General features: G+C 42.7%; 1 protein-coding gene across 20 annotated transcripts in view; it reads left to right on the plus strand.

Moving 5' to 3' along the window:
• The window catches only part of CADPS (calcium dependent secretion activator), a 489445-nt gene that overhangs the window by 381041 nt on the left and 88117 nt on the right, over window positions 1-20287 (plus strand). For all 20 annotated transcript variants that reach the window (XM_088473424.1, XM_088473427.1, XM_088473407.1 and 17 more), the window contains one exon: window positions 10690-10837. In XM_088473424.1, the coding sequence (XP_088329550.1) occupies window positions 10690-10837 (148 nt within the window). The remainder of the gene's footprint in view (window positions 1-10689; window positions 10838-20287) is intronic.

Consider the following 20287-nt stretch of genomic DNA (forward strand, 5'->3'; position numbering starts at 1 on the left):
TGCCTCTGCAATACTGTGCAATACTGAATTAGTCCTTATTCTAAAAGTGTGTTCATTAAGACGTTTCAAAGTTTTTCTGCCCATAGGATCTGGTTCAGAGGTAGATGCTGCTGAGCCATTCCAATTTAAATTATAGCTTTCATTGGTTTTCTGAAAAAAATAACACAGGCTCTTAATACAAAGAGTTGCACTGAATTATGAAATAAAAGTTTCCTTTATGTCCCATACGTGAAATGGAATGGCTCTGCTGCATCCAATCAGGGCTGGTGCAAGGTTTCTCAGCACCCTAGGCAAAACTTCTGCCTACTGCCCACCACCACCACCACCACAGACACACATTTTAGCCCCTCAGGTGAAAGTGTGCAGTTGGCGTGTCTTAAAAGTTCCAAAGCAGCCACTTTCAAATAGAGATACACCCGCTCCAAAAAAATATATATATTTTTTTAAAAACATTGTGCGCGACATTTGCTGGTACACCCAGGCAAGCTGTAGTGTAGTCAGGAGGATAGATAGAGAGAGAGTCTGTTTTTAAAAACACATTCACTTTTATATGGAATAAGTATGCATATATAGACATTGTAACATCCATCCTACAGGTTGCGCCATTCCTAATTTGAGATAAATACAAAAATAAAACCAACTTTTTATTGGTAGAGTGCAGATTTTTAGACAAAAACAGCAGATAACCCCCCCACACACAAAGATATAAATATATATATACTGTATATAAATATGTGGTGAGACACTGTGTAGTGACATCCACTGCACGCAGGGGCTGGGTGGCTTCTCCTATCTGCACTGCCGAGATCATAACATCATCCCCGGCGGCACCTCGTCCCCCTCAGCACCGGCAGGCAGTCCCAGACTCTATCGAGGCCGGTCTGTGCCACTGCATCTTCTTCATGGCCCATGGAGCGGCGGCGCACTAATGAGTCAGACTGACTCATTATAAAGCCATCTGCTGCAGGCCCCTTAAATAGCGATGGGCCACGGTGCAATGCACCGGCTGCACCATCACTAGTTCTACCCCTGAACTGGGGGAAAGGGGCACCCACGATCAAGGAGTGAGGGTAAGGAGTGAATCCAGGACTAATTGCGCTGATGTGGATAGCAGCGGATCGGAGAGAGCGCCTCTCCAGCCTTGTGCATCCCTACTTTGCTTACCCAGCTGAGCACAACGCCCTGAGTGCAGCACCTTGTATCTGGCACCTGGTAGCGAGATGTATGCCCCCTCTCCAAGGCAGCCTCAGCGGGCTGCCCCCTCAGATCCGGTGCCCTTAGGCAGATGCCTAAAGCTGCCTAATGGAAGTGCCGGGCCTACATCCGATCTTACATCTGCTGGAGTCACAGGTGCAATAATATGCAAATTCTAGTACCAGTCCTCTCTTTGGAGTAGCTGCCTGTGCCTGAATGTGCAAGAACTGAGATGCCTACTTTCCGCATCTCTGTGCGCTGTAATACCGCCGGTGATTTATTACATGCCACCATCCGTGCATACCAGGTCCGTGACTAGGGGTGTGCAATCTGTCACTGCACCACCACCCTTGTTTCTGGCTAGCAGGGTGCTTGGAATGGCATCCTGCAGCCAATATTGTGTTACAGTGCCGCCAGTAGTGTCCTTTGGATTTTTTGTGCATGCGCAGTTGCAAATAATCGCTCAACTACGTGAACACCGGTGCCTCTGAACCTGTGCTATAGTATAATATGGGCCTGATTCATAATGGATCGCAACAGCGTACGCAGATTGGCCGATGGTGCGTACTGCGTATATATCGCAGTGCGTGGGTTAGCATTGCGATCGCACTGCGGTCACGTACGCAGATACAATGCCATCGCAGCGTGAATGACAGGACATCAGCGTTTGTGGGCGGTGACGGAGGAAGTGGTTGGAGAAACGCAGGCATGCCTGTCCGTTTGAATGGCATTTCCTGGGCATGCATAAATTAGCCGCTGAGACGGCATTTGCAGTTTGAGTACTCACTGCATGCAAAGACAGTTGCAATATCTGAGACAGAAAGAAGAAAGGAGATGAGTCCGCACTAGTCATAGATCTTATAGTTGTCAAAAAATAATTGGTAGATGATTATAAGAACCAACATACAGGTTCATCGCTTGGACAATCCTAGATAACCAATGGTTGTTGGTGCACCCCTAGACTTTGTGCAGAACACATGAAGAGATACTTTTGCTCGAAGCAAAGGCAGAGGGAAAGACAAATAATGTCTGTATTGGGGCACTCTTGAATATGATATAATAGCCGTAATATGATGATATGAAAAATAATATAAAACTTAACCTTTAATAAAGAACCTTAAAAGAAAAAAAGAGGGGTATCTGGAAATAAACTGGGTCTACAAATGAATAAACAATTAACTAATCATCCTAGTCATGGAGTTAGTTAGGAAAAAAGAAACAAATCAATCATAAAGATATGTCCAGTGAAATCCATAATAATTGACATACACACTTAACACATATAAATATAAGTCATCTTAATCAAGATGATGATAATCAAACTCGTGGTACTTAAAATATATAGAAACAAATTCTAGTCACAGGCAAACATATATTGTGACACATATAATGACTCTGTTGCACAACTAATATCAAAATATATAAATGAAATGAGGTACACACTTATCTCATATAAATTCAAATCATCTAATCGGAATGATGATAATCAAACTAGTGGTACCTACAAAGTTTCAACAAATTCTAGTCACAAGAGAAACAATTATTATGACACATATAATGACTCTGTCGCACAACAAATATCAAAATATATCATAAGGCGAAAATATTACTGATGATATATTTTGATATTCTGTTGTGCGACCCCAGAGTCATTATATAGGTCATAATTAATTGTTTCTCTTGTGACTAGAATTTGTTGAAACTTTGTAGGATTACCACTAGTTTGATTATCATTCATTCGATTAGATGATCTTGACATTTATATGAGATAAGTGTGTACTCATTCATTAACACATTTTGATAACCTAAACAAGAGGAAGAAAGTAAGACCTGGGATGAAATTGCGCACATACACTTCTACTGTCACCTGTCTATATCAGACAGGGGATGAGAGAGTGTCTGATGCGTTGGTCCCAGGTGAAGAGGAAGGCAACGCTTCTGCTTACTGGGATATCTGAGTGTATCTCTCCTCTGATACAAAGTGCATTGCAGAGGGAGTAACAGAAAAGAAACCCAGATGAGAGAGCTTGTTAGAGGGATAGAAAAGATATGGAGATGTGTGCTATAATAGATCCAGTCTGCACCTGAGAATTTAATGGTCTTATAAATTGAGCTGATAGCTCATACTGGTATAGAATATTTGATATTGCCACCAAAAATTAGGGCTATGTATATGTGCAACTGGTGCTGGGAAAATGAGGGGCACACATATTAGAAGAGACTGAGTAGATAAAGCCATCTAGTGACAGATGTGTGATGGGGAGAAAAAGAGAAGGAAGTAAGTCCTGTGATCGTAAAGAAGCGGGGCCCCCTCCAATGTGCCCAGTCTATATCAAACAGGAGACGTGAAGAGGGGTAGCTGCCAGGGTCACACGAGAAAAAGAAGTGGCGCCACTGACAGCAGAGATGTCAGCTGTGTCCCTACCCTGTTACCGTCGGGTATTGCAGGGGCAGTCACCCACCGATGTCCTCAGTGTAGCGGCACAGTAGAGAGACAGATAAGTACCTGTGGTCTGGAAGGTAAGGAGCAGCACAAGTGTGTGGAGGGCAGCATGCAGGTTACAAAAGATAGGACGCGCGTTTCGCCGGAGGGCTTGGTCACCTCTTGTGACTAGAATTTGTTGAAACTTTGTAGGTACCACTAGTTTGATTATCATCATTCCAATTAGATGATTTAAATTTATATGAGATAAGTGTGTACCTCATTTCATTTATATATGTGTCACAATATGTTTCCCTGTGACTAGAATTTGTTTCTATATATTTTAAGTACCACGAGTTTGATTATCATCATCTTGATTAAGATGACTTATATTTATATGTGTTAAGAGTGTGTATGTCAATTATTATGGATTTCACTGGACATATCTTTATGATAGATTTGTTTCTATTTTCCTAACTAACTCCATGACTAGGATGATTAATTGTTTATTCATTTGTAGACCAAGTTTATTTCCAGATTCCCCTCTTTTTTTCTTTTTTTCTTTTAAGGTTCTTTATTAAAGGTTAAGTTATATATTCTTTTTCATATCATCATATTACGGCTATTATATCATATTCAAGAGTGCCCCAATACAGACATTATTTGTCTTTCCCTCTGCCTTTGCTTCGAGCAAAAGTATCTCTTCAATATCTGAGACAGGTCAGACCTGCTTTAATTCTGCGTCAGGGTCCGATGTTACCGATGTACACGCAGGATTACGAGGTCTTACGGATGTGCGAAAGCGGTAGTGGGCGTCTCTATGCCGGGTGAGCAGTTGCAAACATTAGCATATCTTCGCAGCAGAACTGCGTGCGTAATCACAGCAGCGATCGCAATTGCGATCCGTACTGAATCAGGCCCTATGTCCTTAAGTGAGTGTATTCATAGCACTCCATTGTATGTCACCGACTGTTGGAAAGAGCGTCAGAGCGTGTTCATTAGTCTTGTAAAATGCACATTGAAGATTTTATGTTTTGTCTGCAGTGGTGCCATGGGAGATTTCGAGCCCTGGTACTAAGTGGGCATGGCCAACTTTGTATGGGTGCGGCCATGCTCCACTGTGTTCTACAGATGTGCACTACTGAAGGAGCAATGCCCACATCACCTTGGGGGGCCAGGCTTTATCTCCTTAGCAGGCCTGGGCCCTGCACTTAGTGCACACCCAAACTCCCCTTCTTAGCACCACTGATGATCTAGGGCACATCTATTCAAAGAGTAAATAATGAATACTGCTTGGAAGCAACAGCTACAATAATATCATATACAAAATGTATAAAATACAAAATATAACGCAGCTTCTAATAAAGGTAAATTACCATTCCATAGGGAACAACATGCAAAACGTATTGTATAGCAGTGCAAGCTCATATTTTGACAACAGAGTATCCCCTATCAAACAATAAATAATATATGTGCCTCCATTTCTAATAATAATATATGTGCCTCCTTATGCCTGTGCTCCATTTTTATTTTCTGTGCCTCCTTAGTAATGATAATAATTTTAATGCCCTCTTCGTAATTAAAAACAGTATGGACCGAGGCTTCTTCATGTGCAAGACATCCCAAGTAGGGATTTACAAAATGTAAGATGTATTCCTGTGCCCCTACATACAGTATTATGCCCAGGCATGCATGATAGCTAGTGCCCCTCTCTTTGCCCAGTTTGTGGTCTCACATAACATTTTTTGCCACCTCATCCTTATTCTATATACCTGCCAGTGTCACAGTTACTGTAACTCATTTTGTGTGCTGATTACATGACTGATGGAACACAGATCAGTTTGTCACATCATCACCTGCTCTTAGCTGCTGGTGGCACATATAAGCAAGTGGCATGGAGGATGTCAGCTAGCTGTTCACCTTACTGATATCTGTACCGCTGGTGGTATCTACCTATTTTCACACCAGTTGAACCGCAGTTTGTTACTGAGGTGCGAGGGACTGAAGCGACCAATGGAGGGGGCAATTTTACAGACACCTGGGTGTTTGGTACTGAAACCCACAGTTTTCCATTGGCAGGGGACACCGTGTCAGTCAGATTGACCTGAATCACTGCTCAATGAGGATGGGGTGGTTAGGGGGGCATCCCTTTGATACCATGGCAGGCTACCCTCTCCCAACACCCCTTAGTGTCCTCCACATGGATTCATCATGAGTGTGTCTTTTTAGAGCTGGACACAGAAGCAGACTCAGGATTGATCATTTACTAGCATTGCATATGTAGTAGGTGCATATTTGTCATTAAACTATGGCAACCAATCAGACACATGTTTCTTTTTTTTTACTTGCTCTACACACAAAGCAAACTGCTGATTTGTTGTTGTGAAATCTTTGCACCTTAAGGCAGATATAACATATGAGCCCTGGAGTCTGACAAAGCACGGGGGTGCACGTGTGCATACCAGCTGCTGGATTACCAGAACACCGGAGATATTACATGTCATATTACACCAGACGAACAATCGGTAACAATTTCTGCTTGCAGAATATTACCTCAGTTTAACATATTCTAAGATGAGCAGTATTGACCTGCTCTGATGCACTCTGTGCTGCTGTGAGGATATAGATCTTGAACAATATTTAGCACGAGGATTTTGGAAAGCAGATCTGGTCTTGTACTCTTCCCACTTTATAATCATAGAGGGAATCCCCACCGTGGCATCAGTATCAGGCACACCTACCCTCTGCTCATGCCGAAGCTTAGAGCCCAGTTCGCTCTTGATCGATTCCATTTGCACCCTGAATTTTCTTTGAAGTCATCTACAGCAGATGGAGCCTTCATTGAGGCAATTAGAGCACCGCAGGAAGCACAAACCACCAGCTGCTCAGGGCTTGTATGTGCCCAGAATTAGCAAAGCACTTTCTAGGTAGTACCTCTGTCAGCAGACCCCAGCAGCATATACAGTACTGTGATCAGGCTGTGTCTGCAGTCTATCAAACTCGCCTACCTGAGTCCTTCTCCATAAGGTGTTAAACCATTAATTAACGTTAAACTGGATAATTTAACTACTGTAAGTTGTGATCATTTTCATCTTGCGTTGCACACATTTTTAAATAGAAGGGATTCACATTAGTTATGCTTTTTGTATCAATAAAACATATAAAAAATCAATGAAAACACTTAATAAAAATGATGCCAGCACTGTCGAGCAGTTTGTTTTCTTATGTGCAGAAGAGATATAAAAACGTCATAATTCATTTTTGTAATACCTATTTTCTACTGTAGAAACCCATTTGCTGGCACTTGAAGAGAAATTCATGCAAATGGGAAGACATATATATATATATATATATATATATATATATTATTTTTTTTTAAATAATGTTTGGCTAACACTTCATTGAAATATAATGATCAATGTGTACCTGCCGCCCACATGCAGTGGAGGAAGACATTTTGCGGGCTGAATGCAGCGTATAATTTCATGAGGCAATGGTTGAATGATTGCAGCGCAAAGCAAAAAGTGCCTGCTAAATAGATAGTCAGATTATGGGCCTGATTCATTAAGGATCGCTATTGCGATTGCAGCTCCGTAATCGCACGCAGGTCTGCTGCGAAAATATGCTAATGATTGCTATCGCACTGCCAGCATAGAGACGCCCACTGCCTCCCACTACCGCTATCTCACATCCGTAATACTTTGCAGTCCTGCGTGTACATCGGTAATATCGAGTACCATCGGCCCCTCAGGCAGAATTACAGCAGCCCTGACCTTACTTAGAAATTGCTAACCTCGCTGCACGCAGTAAGCACTCAAGCTGCGTATGCCATCACAATGGCTAATTTATACACGCCAAAGTAACGGCATTCAACGGACAGGCACATCTGCGTTTCTCAAACCACCCCAAACGCTGACTACCAGTCACTCACTATGCAATGGCTCAGCGTGCTCTGTGTAATTACAGTGCGATCGCAGTGTAGCTTTCGTGCACTGCGATGCATGCGCAGTATGCAACAATCGTCCAACTGCGTGCGCTGTTGCAGTTGCGATCCTTAATGCATCAGGTCCTATTTCCTCTGGAGCACTTGTTCAGTACGCAAAATGGCTGCCACCACTGTTCCTTATAATACTAATAATAGCAACATTAGTGAGCCCTAAAACATATATACACGGTGGCATGGGATCTCTAATTCAGAAATCTGAAACCAGAAGAATACATAATGGCTGTTAATCAGTGATAATTTCATACAGAACGACGTGATCCCTCATTGTCTCCTCTAAATAATTCTAAGCGGCACAGATTACTGAAAGTAGTGCAGTGTGGGCCAAAAAAGTGGGGACAGTGTTTTAATTTAATTTAGGATAGTTAAGGCCTTTAGCTAGAACATTGTGTTGGTGGTCTTACAGTGTATGGAATATTCCAGGTCCGCAGCTTACCTTACTTGTATATACACACAGGGCCTGAGGCTAAGTTGAATGTTTGCCAGTTTGTGCGGTGTATCTTGCTGCGCATGCCCAGAAACCAGGTGTACGCAAGTATGAGCGATGCTGAGTCATAGGCATTCAATCTCGTCTCCACTTGGGACTGATAGGGCATAACTGAGTGGTAACAGGGCGTTCTCACCTTGGCAAAGTTTAACGGGGGCTTGTTGACCGCATACTGTGCAGAGGTGCCCTTTATTTGCCCCAAGTATAGGCCTGTAAAAGTGTGCACTGATGAAAATGATGAGTATCAAACCAAACATAGAAATAGAAGGCAGATGCCCCATAAAGATGCCCACAACATGCAGAAGAAAATAGACATTTATTTATGTGCAAGCAATGTTGAGTTGAAGGCCGATTTGCCTTCAACTCAGCATCAGGACCTCAAACACATTATTAATCCCTCTCTCTCTCTTCTCTTTCTTTATCATCCTGTCCTCCTTTTCCACCCCCATCACTCCCCTGCCCCTCTATGACCTGCCTGCTCCTAGGTCTCTTTCTCTCTGTCCTGCCCGTCTGTCACTCTTCTTAGTACCTCCCTTTTCCATGGGCAGGCAGCTGGTCTTCATCAACTGCCGACACTGGTCTCACTGTCAACAGGCGGGGGAGGATGTTGGGCCTGAAGTTCATAATGTGCACCTGCCTGTACGATCGCCAGCATGCATTTGTCTCCGTAGTAACTTACTGTATAAGTTTGCTGCTGGGGAATGCTTGAAAATTTGTGAACCCCTCAGAAATGTCTATATTTTTGCTTTAATTTGAACTAAAACTACCTCAGATCACACAGCCTTTTTTTTAGAAAAATTATCCAATAACAAATAGCTGTGAGTGTCAAAAGTATGTGAACCTTTAGGCTTCGCAGATATTTTAAAGGTGAAATTAGAGACAGGTAATATCAATCTATGGGATGACAATCAGGTGTGAGTGGACAACCTGTCTTTTTAAAAGAACAGGGATCTATCAAAGTCTGATGTTCACAACACATGTTTGTGGAAGTGTATTATGCCACGAACAAAGGAGGTTTCTGAGGACCTCATAAGAAGAGTTGTTGATGCTCATCAGGGTGGAAAAGGTTACAAAACCATTTTTAATGAGTTTGGACTCCACCAATCAACAGTTAGACAGATTGTGTACAATGAAGGAAGTTCCAGACCATTATTACCCTCCCCAGGAGTGGTCGACCAACAAAGATCACGCCAAGAGCAAGGCGTCTAATAGTTTGCAAGGTCACAAAGGAACCCAAGGTAACCTCAAAGCAACCATCAGGAGGACACTGAACAACAATGGTATGCATGGCAGGTTTGCAAGGAGAAAGCCACTGCTCTCCAAAAAGAAAATTGCTGCCCATCTGCAGATTGCTAAAGATCACCTCTACAAGCCAGAAGACTATTAGAACAATGTTTTATGGACAGATGAGTCCAAAATAGAGCTTTTGTTTTAAATGAGAAGACTTATGTTTGGAGAAAGGAGAACACTGCATTCCAGCATAAAAACCTCATACCATTTGTGAAACACGGTGGTGGTATCATGGTTTGGCCCTGTTTTGCTAAATCTGGCCCAGGACGACTTGCCATCATTGATGGGACAACGAATTCTGAATTATACTAGAATATTCTAAAGGAAAATGTCAGGACATCTGTCCATAAGCTGCATCTCAAGAAAACATGGGTCGTGCAGCAAGACAATGATCCAAAGCACACAAGTCTTTTGACCAAAGAATGGTTAAAGAAGAATACATTTAAAGTTTTTTAATGGCCAAGTCAAAGTTCTGACCTTAATCCAATCAAAATGTTGTGGAAGGACCTGAAGCGAGCAGTTCATGGGAAGAAACCCACTAACATAACATACTGTAGTTGAAGCTGTTTTGTACAGAGGAATGGGGTAAAATTCCTCCAAGCCGATGTTCAGGACTAGTCAACAATTACCGGAAATGTTTAGAAGCAGTTATTGCTGCACAAGGGGGTCATACCAGATACTGAAAGCAAAGGTTCACATACTTTTGCCACCCACAGATATGTTGTATTGGATCATTTTCCTCGATGAAAAAATTAGCACATCTAATTTTTTGGTCTCATTTGTTTGATTTGGTTCTCTTTATCTACGTTTAGGACTTGTGTGTGGTAGTTTTAGGTCAAGTTTCAGCAGAAATATAAAAAATTCTGAAGGGTTCACAAACTTTCAAGCACCACTGTAAGTGTGTGTGGAAGGGTAGGGAGATAGAGCATTTGAGGTTTCTTTTTTATTTTTAATTAAGGCTGAAGTCAGTCAGGTGCGTGTCATCCACTATAGATCGACGTGCTGGCGTCTTTTCTGCACTATAGATTGACATGCTGGCGCATTTTCTATCAGCATCCAGCTTTATTATATATTGATAATGCTTTTTCATTCATATTTATAAATGGTGGTTGTTGCTTTGATATTGTGTCATTTTGCAAGTTATGCAAACCTAGCAAAATTCTAGAACATAAATCAGCTTGTTACACTACAGTGCGTGACCAGTTTCCAGCATATGCTGTTAACACCACTACTAAATGGCATTGATCCAGAATGTCACAATTGTGATATATGTGTCTCTGTATTTTTCAACAGAACTAGAATTGCTTTTGAGGTGAAGCTGCAGAAAACCAGCCGATCAACGGACTTCCGGGTGCCTCAGTCCATCTGCACCATGTTTAATGTAATGGTTGATGCGAAAGCACAGTCAGTGAAACTCTGCAGTATGGAGATGGGACAAGAGGTAACACTTCATGCTAGACTCAATTCATTGTAATTTTCTAATTAAACCTCAGAAGGAGCTATGATCTTTTCCAGTGCTGTCTGAATCACTTCAAAGGGTTTTTCTAATCGCCCAGGTTTTAGGTATTTTTCTGTGATGTACTGAACAAACTGGGATTAAATTATGTATCCACATCAGCCTTTTTTTTTTCTTCACCTTTATTTCTTTTTGTTCTTTGTTTCGAGGCATAATGTGATAATATAATAATAAACTTGTGTCTTTGGCACCACAAAATAAATTGTAAGCAATATGCACCAAAGATGTTGTATCTGACATGTACTTTGCAAAGTGCTGAGTACATTGTCTGTGCTCTAAAGTTATCAAGGTAATCCCTTTTAGCAGGTCAAGTAAACCTGTGGAGTTCCAGCTGTTGTAGAACTACAAATCCTAGCTTGCCAGGCAGAAACGTACATGCCGTGCACTTTAGGTCGACGTGCTGGCATATTTTCTATCAGCATCCAGCTTTATTCTACACAGTCGAGTCACATTATTACGACCACCCCCTACAATTGATGTCGGCAGCACGTAGCCCAAGAAGTATGTCACGTGCCGTACGCTGGCCTAGTGGGTACATAAAGTGTGCGATAGACTGTGTGCACACATATCACTTGTGGCAGTCATGGGTAAAATGGACGATTTATCTGAGTTTTAAATAGGGATGATTTTTGGCTTTCGGGCCAAGGGTGGCAGTATTTCTGAAACTGCGCAGTTTGTGAACTGTTCGCGTGCTGCCGTGGTAAAGGTGTATCATTGCTGCTGTGGTAAAGGTGTATCGTGACTGGACAAATGGCACCATTGCGAACAATCAACGTGGCAACTGCGGAGCACCACGTACCATTGATGTGAATGGTGAACGTCGGCTACGAAGGTGATTGCGGGCCGACCAACACACTACAGTGGAGCAGCTCACTGTCAAAATTAACCTGGGGGCCACCAAACGTGTGTCTAAAATGACAGTTCAGCGAACCCTGCTGCGTATGGGGCTCTGAAGCAAACGGATGGTAAATGCACCTATGCTAACAAAGTTGCTTCAGTGGAAAAGGCTTCAATTTTCACGCCTGTATTGGAATTGGACCTCCGCTGATTGGCAAAGGGTTGCCTTCTCTGATTACATTTTCTACTTCATTAAACGGATGGACGTTGGCATGTCAGATGAGAAACATCGGAGAACAAACACCCACCAACCATTGCTGGAAGAACACAAGCTGGTGGTGGCATCGTTATGGCATGGGGAATGTTTTCATGGCATTCTCTTGGCCCACTCATCCATGTGGAAGGCACCCTCAACTGATTTGGTTATGAATCCATCATTACAGAGCACATACATCCATACATGCTGATTGTCTTCCCTGAGGCGGATGGGATCTTCCAGCAAGACAATGCAACATGTCACATGGTTAGAAATGCCTGACAGTGGTTGGACGAGCATGACCAAGACTTCCAAGTACTTCCCTGTCCTCCTAATTTCCAGGACTTGAACCCAATTGAGCATTTGTGGGACCACATCGATCGTCGTGTTCGCTCTATGGATACCACCATGGACCCTGCAGCAGCTGTGGGTTGCACTGCAGTCAGCATGGCTCCAAATACCTGTGCCAACCTACCAGCATCTTATTGAGTCACTCACAGCCCGTCTAGCTGCTGTCCGTGCTGCACACGGCGGTTACTCTGGCTATTAGCTGGTGGTCATAATAATATGACTCGACTGTGTATATAAATAATTAATTTTTATTCATATCTATATGAATATTTAATAGAATTCCTCTGCTTAATAGAATTGCTCATTTTTAGCCAATGCAGAATTAGTTGAACATGTTGACGGAGAAATCCCATGGTGAAGTTTATAAAGAATGTATATGCAGTAGGGATTGAAGAAGCAGTTATGGCATATGTTCAGAATGTCGACATGGTCATGTCGCCAAGAATGTGAGGTCAACCTTGATCATTTACGACATCCACAATGTCGACAATGACGCAACGTCGACAGACACAATGTTGACGCCCAGTTTTCCCAAATTTAACATTGGGGTTAGGCTGCAGTCAGGGTTAGTAAGGAGTAAGGAGCGCTATGAAAAACCGCATGTTCGAAATGGACAAAGTCATCTTTCTGGCAATGCTGACATTATGTCAACTTCCCGCCCATGTCAAAATACTGAATTTGTATATTTAGGCCGTGTCGACATGGTGAATGTCGACATTCTGAACGTCGATTTTTTTTTCTATTTTCTATCACTCCTGTGGTTACTGACTTTGAGCCTTAGAAAACAGCAGAGCATTGCTTGATAGCCGGTAACTAGAGCAATATTAGCTAGTAAGCAAACGGTTGCTTCTCAGCAACTGGATTTGACAACATTGCATTTGTCTGAATGGAGCATTGAAAGACTGTGAGCTCCTAACTTATATCTTGTTTCATTGACGTATAATTATCACACAATACATCTCACTTTCATCCGTGTCATTTGTTTCTCTGTTTCACAAGTTGCACCCAACGTCTGTGCCCTACGTGACGCCACAGACAATGCAGTTCCTAGATTACTGAGGACTTTCTGTCTGGCTTGTACTTGGTTCTCGGCTATGTCATACCTGGTGACTTTTGATGAATTATTGCTATACATTGATGCTATCGTACAGTCATTTGTTAATGTTAACGGTTGTGTGAATCGACTGTATAGTAATTCTACACTTTCTAAAATGCTGTAATTATTACGGACAATACATACAATATCATATTATCTGCTGCCTATTTCCTTCCTCCAGTCTGAGTAAAGAATTTATTGTAACAGGTGCCACCGGAACAGAGGTAAATTAGCTAGAAAATCAAAGGCATCATTAGAAATACTATATTTTTCATTAAAAAAAACAGTGTTTGTATTTTATATGCCAAGGGGTCCCTCTCGTCTCACTTGGGATGAATAAAAAGTAGTATTGTGTTATATGTTAGGATTACACATTGATCTTTTTGTTTTCTTCTTCGAAACTATAAGAAAAATCTGAGAGAGGACCTGGACGGTCCCTATTTATCACACTCATTTGCAATTACTCTAAATAAACTGAAGGTTTACTTGGGGACCATGAAGTCCCTCCTAATCATTGATGGTCTGAACCGTCTTAAGGATGCCACTGCCAGACAAAATAATACAAATTACACAACTCATGGGTGTGTCATCACTTTTAATACATTAACAGTGAGCAATGCATGTCCACTATCGTCCCCAAGACTTTGTCACAGGTGAGATGACCACCGCAAGACCACTCTGCAACTCTTGCAACTTCTAGATCATCTTTTTAGAACACTGTTTTTTTAGTTGGGACTCCAAGCGGCAAGATGCCAATTTTTAGAAAGTATTATGTTTCCAATAATCAAGGAACCTTAAAAACAGGTTGTGGAACCCCAATCGGGTTCCTGATCCATAACTCACATCATTTTGTGTCAAATGCTAATAAAAGCAAAAATTTGGAAAGGGAAAATCTTAAATATCTGAAGTTGAGCTGTCCTAATCTTCAAAGACGGTATCCGGTCAAAAGGCCAACAGGAATTAGGGTTAGAGATAAAGGGTTTAATACTCATCAGAATGCTGCTGCTGAAACATCGTCGCCAGTACTGATCTTCACATAGCTGCCGGGACAAGGAAAGACACTGCTAGACCACCAGGGGCTGTTTGTCTACAGTTCATCATGTCAACATATAATCCATGTAGACATGATAAATTTCAACATGGTCACTGTTGACCAATCGTACCCACCCATTCAAAGACAAGCAGTCGTGAAGTACTGAAGTTTGTGAATAGAGCATTCTATTTTCACTTAGTTCTACGCCATCTGGTTACTGTCCATTTAAATAGTACATGGTTAATGTATATGTGGTGGGCAAAATGCAAAAAGCACAAAACCCTTATGAATTATTGTAGGGCATCTCTATGACATCTCTGACAGGATCACCAGTGATGGTGATAGTGAGCCATGGATTTTGTGTGGGGCTGGAGGGATCCGCCCACATAGGGATTAAAGCCAGGTGATAGCTCACCTAATTGCTGCCCAGTGGATTCAGTCTGGGGAGGACTAGTCTCTGACTGGCATTAGACCAGTCAGACTGAGCTCACTGTGCTAGCAAGCCACTGAGGGCCAGAATGCCTGAGCCTAGACCTACGGGAGACAGGGAAGGCTACCAAACTCTGGGACTGCAAGGGAGCAGGCCAGACTGTGAGGTTGTGGCAGCCAGCCAAAGACCAGGCCGGAGTCTGTGTTAACCTGCAGGAAGCAGGACTAAGCTGACTTGGACTTTTATTTGCAGACTAGTTGCCCAAGGTTAGTCAGGGGTGAAGAATTGAGTCTGTACCCTGAATGTGGAGGCTAGGCTTTTTTTATTTTTGTTTCCAGATTTATGCTGACTGTAAAGCACTTTTATTTATAACCTGAATTGCTATTTGTGGAACCTAATTCAAGCACCTAACACTGCACCACTGATACACAATAAAATGTAGGAAAAAGAGGTAAGTGCGCAAATAAGCAGCTGGTGCAAGTGATATTGAAGAGGTGCCCTCCACCCTCCAATTCTGGATATGTGTAAAGAAAAAAGCCAACACCACAGTTCCAGCGCTATAGCCTATTAATACTTATATCCAATGGTTAATATAAGCTGAATCCAGCGGAGTTCATCAGATGTCAAACAAATTCAGAGGTTTTATCCTTTCCTCAAAGGCAGTGATACCATATAAAAGAAAAAAGGTACATATAGTGCAATATCATTTAATCACATATGGACATGAATAAACATTACAAGTAACACGAAAAAACAATGTTCAGATAATAATTGTCAATATAGACATATAAGTGAACAAACAATGTATGTAATGAGGATCCCCAAGCAGCTGGAGGACAACAGTTACCAGATCATAGAAGAATACTGGCTAAGAAAAGGTCTCTTTAGGCATGTAAGAATGCCGTAGTCCTGCGTGCACACCAGGAATAGTTATGTGTCATCAGGTGGGGTCCATAAACAGGCATACCAACGCGTTTTGACCCATATCTGGGGTCTTTTTCAAGGTCAAAGGCAGAGACTCTGCCTTTGACCTTGAAAAAGACCCCAGATACGGGTCGAAACGCGTTGGTCTGCCTGTTTATGGACCCCACCTGATGACACATAACGGATCTACAAAGGACGCTGGTTTGGATCTATTCCTGGTGTGCACGCAGGACTACGGCATTCTTACATGCTTAAAGAGAACTTTTCTTCGCCAGTATACTTCTATGATCCGGTAATTGTTGTCCTCCAGCTGCTTGGGGGTCCTCATTACATACATTGTTTGTTCACTTATATGTCTATATTGACAATTATTACCTGAACATTGGCCCTCATTCAGAGCCGATCGCTAGCGGCAGTACGCTCGTTCCGAGCGATGTTCGCACATCTGCACATGCGTACGGTTTTTAGTACGCATGCGCGAACCAGTCGGTGCGGTCGAAAATCGTTTGTACGCTATATAGCGAGTGCCTGCTATTTTGAGTGACAGAATGAGGCGTATGTGGGTGGTAACAGGGGAAGGTGCTTGAAAACGGGGGAGTGGAATTCGAATGCAGGCGTGCTTAAAGGTCAAAGCGGGCGTTTTATGGGTGTGCATAATTAATACAGCAGCGTCATTGACAACGTCACTTGGTTTTTTTAAACTCAGAACTGCTCGCAAAATAGCGGTTGAAAAAACCAACCACAAGAATAGCGAGCAGTTCATACGCTGTACGATGTACTCGATTAATCTAATAAATAGCGGACATGACGTATGGTGCGAGCGGCCAGGGGGCGTTTTTATCAAATAAACGAGCGTATGTTTTGCTCGCTCGTTCAGACTTAGAGGTGTGAACAGACTGCAATGTGCGAACGGATCATTTGAATAGCCACCCCTTGTTTTTGAACGAACGACCGCAAATAGCGAACGGCTCTGAATGAGGGCCATTGTTTTTTCGTGTTACTTGTAATGTTTATTCATGTCCATATGTGATTAAATGGTATTGCACTATATGTACCTTTTTTCTTTTATATGGTATCATTGCCTTTGAGGAAAGGATAAAACCTCTGAATATATATGATATGTTACCTGTGCAGTGTCTTGTGTGATGGGCAGCGGACAAGCAGTTAGATGCTTGAACAAAGATGTTCCAAAAGAATGATGTTTGTCAGCCATAATTTGACAATGAAGATGTCCTCATTAAATGTCACAACGTCCAAGATGGGACCAATGTATCAAAGTTAGGAAACTCCCTAAAAGACTGTCTTGTAAAAGTGGATGAGATTCCTTGCATTGTCTTTCAGCTTACAGTGATAGCTGAGGGTGTGAAGTCCTCCCAAAGGGGCACAGATCCAGATTACAAAACTGCATCTGAAGTTGATGATAAAGAACTGACTTATAGAGATGGTGATTGCATGAACCATGAGGCAAAAAGTACAGGATGTACAGAAGTCTACGGAGATAGTGATGGCTTCTACATATGAGACTCTGTTGTCACCATGTGATCAGAGTTATGTGAATGTGACCCAATTACACTATTTTGCTGTGGAAAGCAGCACCTTAAAGAAAGTAAATATTGACAGTCTGGTGAAGAGTAATACTCATGTATGTGACACAATGTCTTCATGCAACTAGGATGGAACTTGCAATGCTGCTAAATTTGTCTGCAGGGAGACAGAGCTTGAAACAAGTAGTCCAGCTAAATGGAATTTAAAAATAAAGAACTCTGTGGAGAGTTAACTTCAACCTGTGCTGGTGGAACATGTGGAGGTTTTCAAGTCCCAAAAAGTGGATACACAAGAAAATTCAAGTGATATAGGCCTTATTGAAGAGGCATATAGCCATCAAAGCCATGAGATAAAGTTTGTGAATCAATGGAGCAAAGATTTAAGTATCTTATGTGGACATGGGAGTCCGGAATCTAAGGGTGGCAGTGCCAGTACATGCTCTGATGACATACAGCTGGGATATTGTGATGCTAGTGACTCTCAGGATGAGAGTGGCTGTTTGAAAGAAAATGATTTGCCAGTGAAATATGCCAATAGCCAATATTGTGCTTCAAGGCTGAAGGTTACAGATGTGAAAAGCAGAAGTTGGCCAATGGGTGTGCCTTTAAGAGGTTTAAGAAGAGAAACCTTTGTTTTGTGAAAAGGAAACAAAGAAAAAGCTGTTTTTTGTCTGAATCAGAAGATTCTGAGGAAAATAACTTGCTGGATTTTGATGCAGTTGACAACTATGAAGATGAAGTGTGTTACTTTGGGAATAATTACTTCAAGTTCTTAATGCCTGACGTGGTACCCAAGGATGAGCCTCAAGTACTGCATAAAGAAAGCAAAGACTACAAGTGGTACCATAAGTTGAGGAAAAAGTGAGGAGGGAAATAACTCTGGAAGCTGGAGAATGAGACCCCCAGAGATCACAAGTCTGCATAACTGTGGATGGCCCTCATGAGGAGAATGAAGAGGGACTTCATCATGAAAATGCCTCGTCCCATGTCGCTCAACCCAGGGGTTTCGAGCTGGAGAGGGGGATATGTGACAGGATCACCAGAGATGGCGATAGTGAGGCAAGGATTCTGCATGGGTCTGGAGAGATCCGCCCACACAGGGAATTAATTCCAGGTGTTAGCTCATCTAATTGCTGCCCAGAGAATTCAGTCTGGGGAGGACTGAGGCAGATCAGTTAGACAGAGCTCACTGTACTAGCAAGCCATTGAGGGCCAGGAGGCCTGAGTCTAAACCTGTTAGAGACAGGGAAGGCTACTGAGCTATGTTACCTGCACGGAAGCAGGCCAGACTGTGAGGTTGTGGCAGCCAGCCAACTAAAGACCAGGCCGGAGGCTGTGTTAACCTGCAGGAAGCAGGACTAAACCGATTTTGGACTTTTATTCGCCGACTAGCTGCCCAAGGTTAGTCAGGGGTGAAGTAGTGAGTCAGTGCCCTAAATGGGGGGGGGGGCTAGGCATTTGTCATTTATGTTTCCAGATTTATGCTGATAGTAAAGCACTTTTCTTTTATTTATAACCTGAAATGCTGTGTGGACCCTGATTCAAGCACATACTGCACCACTGACACTCTTCCCAGCTAATTACCCCAAGTCATCACACATCATATTGTGACAACACCAGAAGAGACTCCGAAGTTGCCAAACACATTATGGCCAAGTGTGATCACTGAAAGTGACTGGTTATCATGTAGTCCTATGACAGATACGCATAATGATCATGACCATGAAATTAACACTTTTTCTTATATGTTAGGAACAATTTAAACTAGAAAGTTGTTTTCGGGGGTTTGTGAAAGCTAGCACACATTGCTGTATCAGGCCCATTTGTTCTAAATACAAATTGCGTAAAAAGAAAATTGTCACATAGGTACATTTGACAAATTTAGGAGAGAACGAGCCAAGGGAGGATAAAGGGAGACTTAAATTGTGGATCCCCATTCCATGGACATTATTACATGTATGTACACTGGTTGCTGGCTTTTTCAGTTACTATGCATCCAGTTTACAACCTCTTTGTATTGCCAATATAGCTTTTTGCGATTCTCTGTGACTCAGTTAAGATAAAAAATAAGTAAAAGAAAAAAGTTAAATTAATGAGTTCTATAGGGAATGGGATTGAAATCCTGACAGCAGATGCCCGACAGGATGAAAATCTCGACTGGCTCAGGTAAGTACCCTAACCCTCCCTTAGTGGTGCCTAACCCTAACCTCCCCCCCCAGTGCCTAACCCTAACCTCCCCAAAGGGGTGCCTAACCCCCTCTTACCGCTCCCTAAACCTAACCCTCCCAGGGGGGGAATGCCTAACCCTAACCTCTCCCTTGGGGTGCCTAACCCTCCCCCCAAAACCTAACCCTGCTAGACTCCCTAATCCTAACCCGCACCCCCCCGTGGCTAACATCAAAAGGCGCCCCGGACTTACCTTCGTTCGGGCTGGCATCCTTGGCGTTCCGGCATCGGGATTAAGATAGTCGTCGGTATGTTAACGCCTATCTTAAATACCTTGCCGGGATTCTGATGTCGGGATTATATTGATATGTGGTATGGCAGTCAGCTTCTAGAATACTTCTAGTGCAATGCTGAAAATGCTAAAAAGCTGATTTTTTTTTACCCTGCGAGCATGTTATTGGCTAGCAGCTGATGTCATGTGCCTGCTTTTTCCCTGTAAGCAAACCACTCCCTTCAGGTTTATCACAGCCCGATCAGGGTCTAATATAGCAACTGGATGCTGTACAGGGGCAGAACTATGGGAGACAATGGAGGCGCCTGCCGCCGGGCTCCAGCTCTGAAGGGGGCACCTCCTCCATTGTCCACAACATTCACCCCACTTAGGGCTGTAACTATGTACTCGGAGTGTATCCTCACAGCTGCCCAATACATGGCACCCCTTCCCGGCACCTGAGAAGC

Source organism: Taudactylus pleione, unplaced genomic scaffold (genome assembly GCF_031769625.1).
Source record: "Taudactylus pleione unplaced genomic scaffold, aTauple2 ptg000135l, whole genome shotgun sequence".
Taxonomy (NCBI): Eukaryota; Metazoa; Chordata; class Amphibia; order Anura; family Myobatrachidae; genus Taudactylus; species Taudactylus pleione.